This window comes from Saccostrea echinata, unplaced genomic scaffold (assembly GCF_033153115.1).
Source record: "Saccostrea echinata isolate AGI-Se365-2 ecotype Australia unplaced genomic scaffold, CSIRO_AGI_Sech_v1 ptg000027l, whole genome shotgun sequence".
Taxonomy (NCBI): Eukaryota; Metazoa; Mollusca; class Bivalvia; order Ostreida; family Ostreidae; genus Saccostrea; species Saccostrea echinata.
This window is the reverse complement of record NW_026889776.1, coordinates 7,244,374-7,257,195: the sequence shown is the minus strand read 5'-3', so window position 1 is coordinate 7,257,195 and position 12,822 is coordinate 7,244,374. Positions and strand designations below refer to the sequence as shown.

The window sequence follows — 12,822 nt, the reverse complement described above, 5'->3', positions numbered from 1 at the left end:
TTTTTTATCAACAATAGCGAGTCCATCTTAGTGAACAAAGACCCGATCCCGGAGGATTTTATCATACCCAGTCTCCCTCACCATTGGTAATTACTGTAGCAAGTCCCAATATTTATTCTCATCTCACAGATGCTTACAGAACATCACTCAATTACAAGGAAATCAAAACTCTCTGGGGACGGCGAAAGAAAAAAGTGAAATAGAGCTGCTAGATCTCTCCGATGACGACATTGAATTTGTCAAAACGTTCTCAGAACAAAAAACAACTCATTGAAACCGCTCTATAAAGCTGCAGCAACAGGTGCTTGATTGTGCCTATATATTCTCAGATCTAATGGATTTTTATTATAAAAGTGACGCTGCATTGCGTTTTCTGTGTAATATACAATCTGTAACATTCCATAACGATTGATATTGTTATATTTACCTTGATTTGGTGGAGCTGTTGTAATTGTTGACTCACCTGTCCGGGGATCTATTGATTGTACCATCCTCTGTACCCTGGTCCATCACATGTTGATGGACACTCGTTATGAATGCTGTATCTGGCGTTTACTGTCTCCTCTGTGAGCGGAACTTCTGACGAAAGTAGGCGTTGTCAAAGGCGAACATAGTTCTACCAAACAGGCAGTAAGGAATCTCAACTTTTGTGACTGATAAATCCTTAAACGATTTAACAGGAATTTTATTTCTATCCAACACGGTATTCCTTTAAATGGATTGATTTTTAATATAGCGTATGCCACGCCACGATCGAGCCGTGAATTTTTCATATTCCCATTCATTATTAAATGTACTTGTAGAATGTATCAGGATTGATTCCAGATTTGCATTGAATTCATACATGCGAACTTACTCCATTTACAAAGTAAAAATGTGATATCCGTAATTTACCCGGAAACTCTGCTGGTATTTAATCATTGGCGCACTACAATTCCAGTCTCATCCGTCAGGTGGCACAGCAGCTTGCACGGGTAAAGGAAGTGACGGTCTTAATATTAATTAAAAAATCGAATTGTCCGAGCAAGAGCCAGTTCTCCAGGGTAGATAAGTAAGAATATGGGTCATAATATACTCTAGATATTTCTTTCCTGACATTTATTGGATGCATTGGATCAACGACTCTGAACCCATAGGAACAAGCCTCTTTTCTGGAGTATCTGTGTGTACCTAGTTAAGGGGATTGAATTATTTATTGTTGTGTTACAGTGCCGGTGTTGTATAGAACAATGTACAGTTTTCTAATGAGTGGTGATGTCTTAATTGACTACTTGGTCTTTGGATTATTAGCCATGGTGACTGGTCCGAGTCTGGTGGGGGGTGATGTAGAGATTAAACTGGGTGTCCTGATACCAGCAGAGAGAGTGAAAGAGGACATCCCTGAGAAGTCCCAGGCCCTGACGGCCATACAGATAGGGATAGAGAAGGTAGCCAGAGAGGGGCTAGTGAGGGATGTTAAATTCATCATTAACTACAGAGACTCCAACTGCTCCGAAACCCAGGCACCGCTTCTGGCTATGGACATGTATTATAAGAAGGAATCTCATGTATTCTTTGGCCCTATGTGTACTTACGCCGTTTCCCCGATAGCTCGATACTCACCATACTGGCACATCCCCATAATTACCCCCGGGGCCCGGGCGGAGGGCTTTAAAGATAAACAAAAGTTCAAACTCCTAACTCGTTTGAGTGGGTCTTACTCCAACACAGCGGAGGCAGTTCTCTCTATTCTCTCTGAGTTCTCTTGGCGACAAATTGGAATTATTTATCATAACAATATTGTGACTCCCAGTTTGGGGGACGCAGACACGTATTTTCTGTGTAAGCCTATTTTTGATAAACTGGATAAGTCCATACAGCGATGGAACTCTAAGATAGACGTCAACTATATGGAGCAGTTTAACCTCAAGAGTATACTCCTGGAGGCCAGTCTCACCTGTCGAAGTAAGTCAAAATGTCACTTATTAAGGGGAGACAAATCTCACTTATTAAGGGGAGACACATCTCACTTATTAAGGGGAGACAAATCTCGCTTATTATGCATCGCACAGATCTTTCTATCCAATTGAGAAAGGGTTGACAGAGATGATCGAATTTGTGATCTCTTTTCCTATAACAATTTAGGAGATGAACTCCACTTCCTTTTAGAATGTGCTTTTTTTCAAAAAGAGAACGAAAAAAAATTGTTCCAAATACTTTTTATGCTAGCCCTATTGTTATCAAATTTCATGGCCTCTTGAATTGTAATGACACTAAAGTCATTTTTGGACTTGCCAAATTTTGTTGTTAGTAATAAATAAATAATAACAATACTACCGTCTAACATATGTTGTAGTACATATAGATTAAATTTTACTTGCAGAGGCCTTCTATACTCTGATGTTCTGAACTATAGATGTATATAGTAATTAACATTAGTGCCACTCATTCATGCATTCATGCTTATGTGTTAGTTTGTTGTATTCATTTGTATTCATATACCCCAGTTGGGGTCTTTGTCTTACATAAAAACTTGAAACTTTATAGTAAAAACTCTTTGAAATGTCCCTTAAAAACCGTATTGTAATGTTGACGGTATAAATCACCATTATTGTAGAAAGTAACCATTACCAGACACCACTCTGTAAACGTTTACCGTAAATTGTCTGAAATACTATTTTGTCTACCGTAAATGTCTGAAATACATGTACATATGTACCATATAGCAGTGTTAAGGCAGTAAACTGCATAAAAGACCTTATCGCAACATTTTATACCGTAAATTGTCTGAAATACCGTATTGTAGCGTGTTCATGAGAAATACAGATTGTAGCGTTTTCCATTATACTGTTTTATTTTTTCCAATTTTCTCATAAAAACACGTATAGGAAGACATCAAACCGCTATTGGTTCTTAGTAAAATTGTATCATATCCAGAAAAGATTCGGAACATAATCTTTTTCCTTTACTTTGTAATCCGGACAATAGATATTCATTTTGGTGATTTTTTATAATAATTAAGAGCTTTAGGCCACATAAATTTAAAATTTAGATTCTCATCCTAATTTGCTAAAAAATTGGGGCGGGTGGGCGGATTTTATTTTTTATTTCTTATTATTGAAAATATCTACATAACGCCCTTCTTACACAAAACTTTCACATTATGTTAATGCCAATATGAATATATTTTATTGTTTATTCTTTTAAATATCTATCGAATATTCTTGTTATAGAATATTAATATTTATAGTTTTTATTAATGAATTTTCAAGTACACAGATACAGCACACGCCACACAAAATGGGGTGCGGATCCCAATAAATTGCATATGCTGTATGTAGTAGTTACGACTTCTCATCAGCCTTTCTCCAAATACTTTTTAGTTTTATCAACAACTCCTTTTGTTTTGTGTGAAATATCACAGATTTCCACTGTCCTCATACTTTCGTTCTTGAGACTTGACACGTTCAACATTAAAATATGTCATTTTTGCAAAACAGGATGTCTAAAACTGTAAAATGTTCTACTGAAAAGCCTATGCTCAACAGTTTTAAGATTTACTATTTCCTTAGCATTATTATCCTCTAACGTCTGCCGACGATTTAAAAAAAAAAAAAAAAAAAAAATCACATACAACTTAAGTTATACCTTGACCAGATGTCATTTTCTTCGTCTGTTTTTACTTGGTTAAAATCTCTTTAAAAACTTGCTCATGCCACTGATGGTATCTAAATGTATTTATGTTATTTTTGCTTTTCTGCCTTCTCTATCCTGGCAAATTATCTTAAACTGCTTTTATTGCCGATTTTTCTCCTTTCTTCCCATGACTTTTGTGCTATAAATAGCGCCACGCGACTTTTAATACAGACGGGAGATAACTCTTAAATTTTGACCCAGATTCTTGCTGAGTAAAAAATACATGTAAATACTTTTGAAACCCAAGAACCCAAATAAAAAACAACGGGGCGGGGCACTTTGAGAGGGGCGGGCGGGGATGAGAATCTAAAGTTTAATTTTACCTGGCCTTAATGCAGTGGAGATGATATGTCCTTTGTGAAATACATGTATTCTTCAAATGGCATATGTATACATGTAATACAAAGTACGATTATTTAAATATAATGATATTTAAAGAGGTAAAAAAAAATGTTATCTCTGAAATTTGAATGAAAATGAGATAGGACATAATTTGTGTTATTGTTCATGTATTCCTTACAGCAAAGAGTCTCTTGTGTTCCTGTTTTCTTTCAATACGTGTGAGATTAAGATATAAACCATGATTATGGTGGTAGCTAGAATTAAAAGACATACAGTATGGTTTGTGAGCGCTTCACGCGAAATAGAATTAAACAATTTTATTGGATCTATAGCATATAATGCCCTTAGGTTTAATTAGAAATAAATGTCGGGATCAATTATGTTATCCATTACCGCACAGTCCATTATTCCAAAAACCATATACACTCTAGCTGTCATTGATATATAGATATTTTTTAAAAAAAACGAGAAAGAGTTAATACAGTTTAAGTGTAGGTTGATCATTTATAAATATGAGAAAAAAAATTATTGTGTCGCAGGCATAAAATTTGAAACGTTACTGTGTCGGGGGAAATTTTACTGTGTCGGGGCCGACACAATAAACAGCTCATGGAGAACCCTGCAAAGAAAGAAAGAATACAAAAAGAGGGGCGCGAAATCATAATTTTTAAAGATTTTTTTTAAATATTCATCTTCAAAGTGTTTAAAGCCTAAAAATTGTTATTTTACCTGTACAAATTATTCGTTTATAAATGTATCATTAATTCACTTTCAAATATTTAAGCATTGAATTGTAAATTTTGGACGTCCAACGTGTCATAACACGGACAGCTGTCTAGTGAAAATTTTAATTTTCTTTTCTTTTTGCTTATGACGTCGCACTTTCAATGCATTCAATGACTGTGACGTATAAATAATAATTATATATTTTAGCTTTTGAACCCCCCCCCCCCCAATTCGTGTTTTGATGTTTTGAATGCCGAAGCTCACCTTAAATTTTTAGGAAAATGCATGTGGAATGTAATTATTGATGTTTTAATCTGAGATCGTGAGTTAGTTTGTAATTTATCAATATTTTAATAATTATGTAAATTTCGGATAAATAAATGACATGCATACCAGTAGTTACCAACCTTTAGTCACGTACGTATAGTGCAGTAATATGTATTTTTATTATTTTTTTTTTTATTTATTTATTTTTTACCCAACATAAAAAAGTATCCTGTACAGTAATCAGGAAATCCGTCAAGATTGCTGTCTGAATTTTGGTGACATAACTCATGTAGATTGAGACCCTAAATAACTGATCTCTCTCTAGGAAACACAGGCACTTGTTTCGGTAATAAATTTTTAACCCATAGTATAATAATAACACAAGGTATCTAACTCCGAATTACACGGAGTACCCCCCTCCCCCAGAATCGCACTCATTTACACTTTCAGAGGAAATACACTGACAAACTGTTTATACCTATGTTTTCTACGACAATTTATCTACACAACCATATATGGCATGCTTGACTTTATTTTCTTTAGTCTACGTAAACAGCGTCAAAACTGCTCGTCGTATGGAAAAGTCGAATTCAACCATGAAATGGTATGTGCTAATCCCGCACAGAGAACAAAATTAAAAAATGAGTGGGTTTAAAAATTCAATTCCAGTGTTTAAATATTGCATGAGTAAATAGAACTTGTTTACGTCTGATTTTCCCTGAAAACATGACGATGTTTATCCGATGTAATTTTAGAAACAGATTTTTAGCCAATCAAAATCTCTGTGCGGGATTAGCACATACCATTTCATGGTTGAATTCGACTTTTCCACTCGACGAGCAGAGTTTTTACGCTGTTTACGTAGACTAAAGAAAATAAAGTCAAGCATGCCATATATGGTTGTGTAGATAAATTGTCGTAGAAAACACAGGTATAAACAGTTTGTCAGTGTATTTCCTCTGAAAGTGTAAATGAGTGCGATTCTGGGGGAAGGGGGTACTCCGTGTAATTCGGAGTTAGATACCTTGTGTTATTATTATACTATGGGTTAAAAATTTATTACCGAAACAAGTGCCTGTGCTAGGAAAGCTCGCTGTAGTGGCTTATAGATATTTACTGATTCAGAATATTTTGCCTGAGTTTTAGGCATTATAAAAATGAATGTCAAATGCTATTTGTCATGGGAGAACACGCACTTTCTAATGGTAAGCAGATTTAAGTAGATGCGTTTCGACATCTGACTCTAAGAATGCATATTGGCGATTGCTATCACTTGCTGTTAATGCCAGTATTAATTATCTTATTCGTATTGTCTATCAGGTATTCAGTATTAAAGGTGAATAGGTTAATGTACGAGCTATTTAAGCCAGCCGCTGAATAATCAGACACGGCAAGACAATGCTGAATTTATTGCATATTTTAATAATACATTTCCTAAAGAAACATTCAACATTTTTTAATGCATCCGAATGTTTCATATATTTAAGCAAATCAAAGTTTTTAAAGTAAGTAATAACTGTTGCGCTACAATATTTCTTACATATTTTCCTCTCAACATACCAATTACATGTGTAACCAATTTAACAATTGAAATACATAGATATTGATTTATTTCATCTCTTCATCATGTTTCCAGATGACGGTGTGTATCCATATAGAAACAATATACCAACAGTGACTTCCGGTGTAGAATTCTATTCAATTTTTCCAGATGACAGAAAAAAAAAATGTTTTAAATAACAGGTGTTTCATTGATCACATAAATAGACAAATAAGTAATTATGTTGAGAGTCTAATCGAGGTATTGATATCAAGACACGTAAATGTAGAGAAATCGTTTTTTTTTTTTTTTTGTTCGTTCATAAAGAGAGATAAGAAACGTTACGATATACAAGTAATAGCTTTTCAAAAAGCTTGCCTGACTAATCAATCATTATCTATGGAACGTATAAGCAAGAGAGGTGCTAAACGTTTCATCAAGGAGGGACATAGTTGCGATACTTCATTACACAATCTTGATGTACAATTGCATCGCCGTAGGAACCGGGGGAGGGGGCACCCCCCCCCCCAATAATTTTGCCGATATATAGAATACAATAGAAAATATAGCTGCTATATGCTTGTGTCCCCTCAATAATAATGTCTGATGACTTTTTTTTTGCTTGTCAAGGAATTTTGGTAGTTCATAGTGCCCCCTCCACCAACTGAAAATGTATGGTTGTGCCTCCTCAGAGTGAAATTCCCACTGGCCTGAATTGACTTTCTCAAATGTCATAAACAAATACTACAGATTAACGAATATCTAAGACATGCCACTATTTGGTCATTTACTAGTTAGCCCACGAGCTGACTAGTTCCGTTGGGATGAAACTGCAAGTGCCCTAGCGTAGATTATAATTCTGGGGAAAATAGTTAGATGATTCATTTTAAAGAAATTCATATTACATGTACTCTCTTACCAGAGGGCGCCCTTCGTCATATGCACACTCTCGTCAGTGATAGATTGATGAGACTGCCCCTATTTATAGACTGGTCTCTTTTCCGCCGTTCTCGACGACGAAGTATAAATTATGAACACTTTTAACTGGGAAAGTTGTCTTGAAGTGTTTGAGACAAAAATGCTTCAATGCTGCTCTAGAACTCAAAGTAAATGGCCTGTACAGTTTATAGCTAGAGCAAAACAGGATACTAATAACACACCCCCCCTCCCCCTCCGGAAAAAACTCACGCGATGATGTCTTACCATATACATGTACATGTATTATAAATGAGTTTAAAATACATCTTTTTGTACACTTTTAAAATTGTTCAGTTTTTCTTTTCAATCGTTTTCAGGACCTTTCTCATAATTTATAATAACGTGCTTTTTTATGAAATGAAAACCAGTGTAGATCATGATGTCTTCTTCATTTTGCCGATTCTTTACTTAGAACCTTATGGGAGTGAAGCCCATTCCTCTACGGGTACTGACCTACACTGTTGTCACAGTAATATGCTACTGGCAGACTTTCTAAGCTTTTTTAAAAGCCTAACCTTGTAACGTACTTAATAAATAAATGTAATATTGAAAGGAAAGATGGAAAACAGTGAATCAAGAAGGGATGTCCCATTTACTAGGTGAAGGGAGAAGATTGGACTAGTCCACGTATAGGATAAATAGTAAGAATAATCAGCGAATCCATTGCTTTAGTGTTACCTGCCCATATACAATGTGTTCTTTAAAAAAATGAGATATAATTTACTGTTAATAAAAAAATCTAAAGCTTAAGAATCAGGTTAAAAGAATAAACTTTATTTATTTCCATAGAAGTTATCACACCCATTCAATAGAACATTCCAAGAAAAAGGCGCGAAGATAATTGTCGCAAAATGACTGTGACACCCCTTTCGTAGAAGGCAAATGGACTGATCCAGTAGTTTAGAAACGCAGAAAAAATGTTACACGGACATGTCCATACAAAGAATTGCAAAGAATAAGCATGTGCATGCAAAAAACTGAAGGAATTAAACACATCAATAATTTGCATCAGTAATATGATTCTTTCTTCTGTAAACTGTTTTTCTTTAAATGCAGGTAACAAATTCCGTTGTAAATCAGCTTGCACAAAATTTAGTTCATTAAGAATGATCGCTTAGTTTCGGATCTTGAAAAAATTAATCCTTATACTGCCTGACGCACGTGGCGTCAGGCAATAAAACGTCTACGTGTTACCGAGTAAATGGTACAGGTCCATGACTTGTACATGCGCTATATACAAGATCAATTTCCTGAGTGTTGAAAAACTATATATGTTCACAATTAAAATCTGTTCTTACATAGTTTTTCTTCTATTCTTGCTAAAAAGAGAAATCAAAGGGAACCATTTTCTTTGACCGTAGTAAACTAGAATTGTCTTGAAATTGTAAATAGAGTGAAATTGAACTATTCATTATTAATAACGTGCCAGTACTTTAAAATATCGATAAATGGTAAAGGTATTCCTAGGAAGAATTAAATTCACTCTTCATCATTTGCAGCCATTGTGAAGCAACCAAACAATTGGTGAGGTTTGACCAAATTAGTACTGTTATGTACTCCCCCCGGGGCTCGTGTAACGGAGGCGGGGGGGGGGGGGTTACTGGGGGAACCTTTAATGTTCCTTATTTCTTATGAGGTTAAGAAAGAGAATTAATATTTAATTGTTTTAAGAAATATTCTTATCATACAAAGGACTTGACGTTTCTCTATTTAAAAAGTTGTATAATGGCATGCTGAAAATAAATCGTAAAAGATTTGATTTCAAAGAATTATTTAGACCTATTCGATTGTAAAAGATAATTGATTGATTAATTGTGGGTTTCACGATTTACAGAATGAAAAGATCTGGAAGAAATTTATTATAAGACCACTTATATAATAATATATGCATTGAAAAATTTCAAGGGGGATAATTATATATTTTCAAGGGGGATTTTATATATATACATATGTGTGTGTGTGCTTGTGTGATGTATGGAACTATATACAAGTAGCTGTCTGATCGTCCTTTCCCTTTTTCCAACCCATGCGGCTATAATAAACTATTCAAATCTCAAGAGGGATCTAAACTGGCCATATAAAATTCACATCTTTTCGGTTCCATTAGCTTAATGGACTAAAATGAATTAGTACTGAGGATAATTAAGCGTAGGCGATTAATTTTATAATATAATATATTTTAATTTAATTAATTAATCTTGTAATTTAATGAGAATAATAGTTTAAGAATGCGACAAACAGTTGAAATGCAGCAAGACACCATCTGTATTTCCTTCTTTGATACACATGATATCTTTTTTTTTAGTGAAAGGAACCGAAATTGATTAAAAATTCCAACGAGATTTTAATTTTACCCTTCACGCCTCATGTTTTAGATTTTGTTTTAATCTTTTATTTGCATGTAGGAAAGGAACGTATACATTGTATATAAATCCCAAGTACTCTCCTTTGTCGATATATTCACAAAATTATAAGGTCTGTATCATTCTCTGTTACGTGAACTGTACATATCACTTCCCTGTTACGTGATCTGTACATATCACTTCCCTGTTACATGAACTGTACATATCACTTCCCTGTTACGTGAACTGTACATATCACTTCCCTGTTACGTGAATTGTACATATCACTTCCCTGTTACGTGATCTGTACATATCACTTCCCTATTACGTGTACTGTACATATCACTTCCCTGTTATGCGAACTGTACATATCACTTCCCTGTAACGAGAACTGTACATATCACTTCCCTATTACGTGTACTGTACATATCACTTCCCTGTTATGCGAACTGTACATATCACTTCCCTGTAACGTGAACTGTACATATCACTTCCCTATTACGTGTACTGTACATATCACTTCCCTGTTACGTGAACTGTACATATCACTTCCCTATTACGTGTACTGTACATATCACTTCCCTGTTACGTGAACTGTACATATCACTTCCCTGTTACATGTACGTGTACTGAATGTATCACTTCCCTGTTACGTGTACTGAATGTATCACTTTCCTGTTATGTGTACTGTACGTATCACTTCCCTATTACATGTACTGTATGTATCACTTCCCTGTTAAGTGTACTGTACGTATCACTTCCCTGTTACGTGTACTGAATGTATCACTTTCCTGTTATGTGTACTGTACATATCACTTCCCTATTACATGTACTGTATGTATCACTTCCCTGTTACGTGTACTGTACGTATCACTTCCCTGTTACGTGTACTGTACGTATCACTTTCCTGTTACGTGTACTGTATGTATCACTTCCCTATTACGTGTACTGTACGTATCACTTCCCTGTTACCTATATGTACTGTACATAATGCACGTATCACTTCCCTATTACGTGTACTTACTTTTTCACTACTGTACATATTACTTCCATGTTACGTGTATGTTTTATACGAGTAAATATCTCTTCCCTGTTACGTGCACTGTACGTTGAACAGTAACGAGTCTCTAAAGTTCTCGCTGCTTACTGAGATTCGTTGAAAAACGACATTCAGAGGTATAAAAATTCTAGGCGAAGAATTTTTTTTCCTCTAATGAGTATTCCGGATTTTTCGGGTAAATAAGGATAACTTACATCGTGTCCTAGGTAATTGTGGAGAAGTATTTCTGTTAATGGAATGTTCTGGAAGTGTAATATTCAAATGTCAAGATTGTGGCCTACGTAAAGGTACAGAATGTACAAAACAGGGAAAATGTGTACTTTCATTACGGAAGTTAAGGAAATTCTTGCGCATATAAAGTTTATTCACGATAAAACTCATTGTTTGCATTTCAAAGGAAATGCATTAAAAAGTTCCTTAAAAGACATTTACGTGAAACTGTCAGTGCATAATAAACTAAATAGTCCATTGTGTCATGTGTGCGCAGTTGGTTACATTTGCCGGATGCCTCTCATGTAATCAACTGTGATCGACCGAAGCCGATCACAATAAACATAACTCGTATTGAACCACTGTGGTGTAAGTTATCGCCTAAGAATTTAAGTATGAATGTGACATTGCACAAAAATGTTATGTTCAGGCCCGTAAAAAGGGGGGGGGGCAGTGCCACCCTCCACCTGTTCCCCAACAATTTTACCATAATATATTTTATATACTATACAATAGAAACGAAGCTACACTTTATGATTATTAATAAGGATCATTAAAAATGCCTGATTACTATTCGTAGGCAAGGATTTTTTAGTTCTTTGTGCTCCGTCAAACCGAAGTTGTTTAGTTGTTCCAGTTAAGTTGACCCCCCCCCCCCCCCTTACAACTGAAATAGCTTCCTATTGATTGTAATCAATGTTAAATACAGTGAAAGCCGTAAATAATCCTTTACAAGATCTACTAGCTGAACCTTAAGACATGCATGTGACATACATGTGACATACATGTGACATACATGTACATGTACGTGCAAAGTAGTTTACAAGGTTCAACATGCATAATATATGTAATAGGGATGTACCAGGGGTATTTAAACTTTCGTGAATGTAATAGCAATGTTTTGCTTTTGCTTGCTTCAAATACTTCTTTTATTAAATTATATCATATATGTCTTCAAACCTGTATTACAATGTATCATAATCATCTTTATTAATCATCATTAGAAGATTAGCATTCTTATTCACAGACCTTATTCCACTTTCGATTTCGTTTCATTCTGACACACAGACCTTATTCCACTTTCGATTTCGTTTCATTGACAAACGATTAGTCTCCTCTGGCTTTGACAACCCTGAGTTTATATGTTGAATATAGCATCTCTGAAGCCATGAAATTCAAATTCCGAAATGTCAGACGAAAGATTAAAAGAACATTACTTGTGTAATAGGCCTTTTTAAAAGTATGATTCGTGCAATTGTGACATTGCGTATTATGTAACTTCTCAGACCAAGAGTGTACTCCCATGACGACAGGAGCTGCACGCGAACAGAAACATTTCCAACTCGTCTATATTGATCATGATTTACAAGATTTTTTATTATTATTATTTTAATTTATTTAATCTTCCTTTGTATGCATACGAGAAATAAACCATGCAAATGGTATATTTATAGCTACCTACTTTTCAGACAGTTCAAAAATGGTTGCTTCCCATTTTCATACAGTTGAGAGATACCAAGTGCAGCAGTGTGTATGACACATATTTATCAATATCGCTTTCTGCTACTCAGCTAATCCGATGAATGAGGTGCTGACATCAAATAGATTAGCTGTAAATATTGTATACAGAACTAACAGGGGTTTACTTAGAAGGAACGTTCAATTTTAAAATGATATTGGAC

General features: G+C 35.0%; 1 protein-coding gene across 7 annotated transcripts in view; it reads left to right on the top strand.

Moving 5' to 3' along the window:
• Positions 1-12,822, top strand: part of LOC133193468 (atrial natriuretic peptide receptor 1-like) — a 265,764-nt gene that overhangs the window by 188,707 nt on the left and 64,235 nt on the right. Inside the window, exon 1 of one of the 7 annotated variants that reach the window (XM_061329424.1) lies at positions 1,097-1,944. The exons of the other annotated variants lie outside the window; for them this stretch is intronic. Within the exon in view, the coding sequence (XP_061185408.1) occupies positions 1,230-1,944 (715 nt within the window). The 5' untranslated portion in view covers positions 1,097-1,229. Of the gene's footprint in view, positions 1-1,096; positions 1,945-12,822 lie in introns of those variants that run through there. 7 annotated transcript variants of the gene reach the window in all.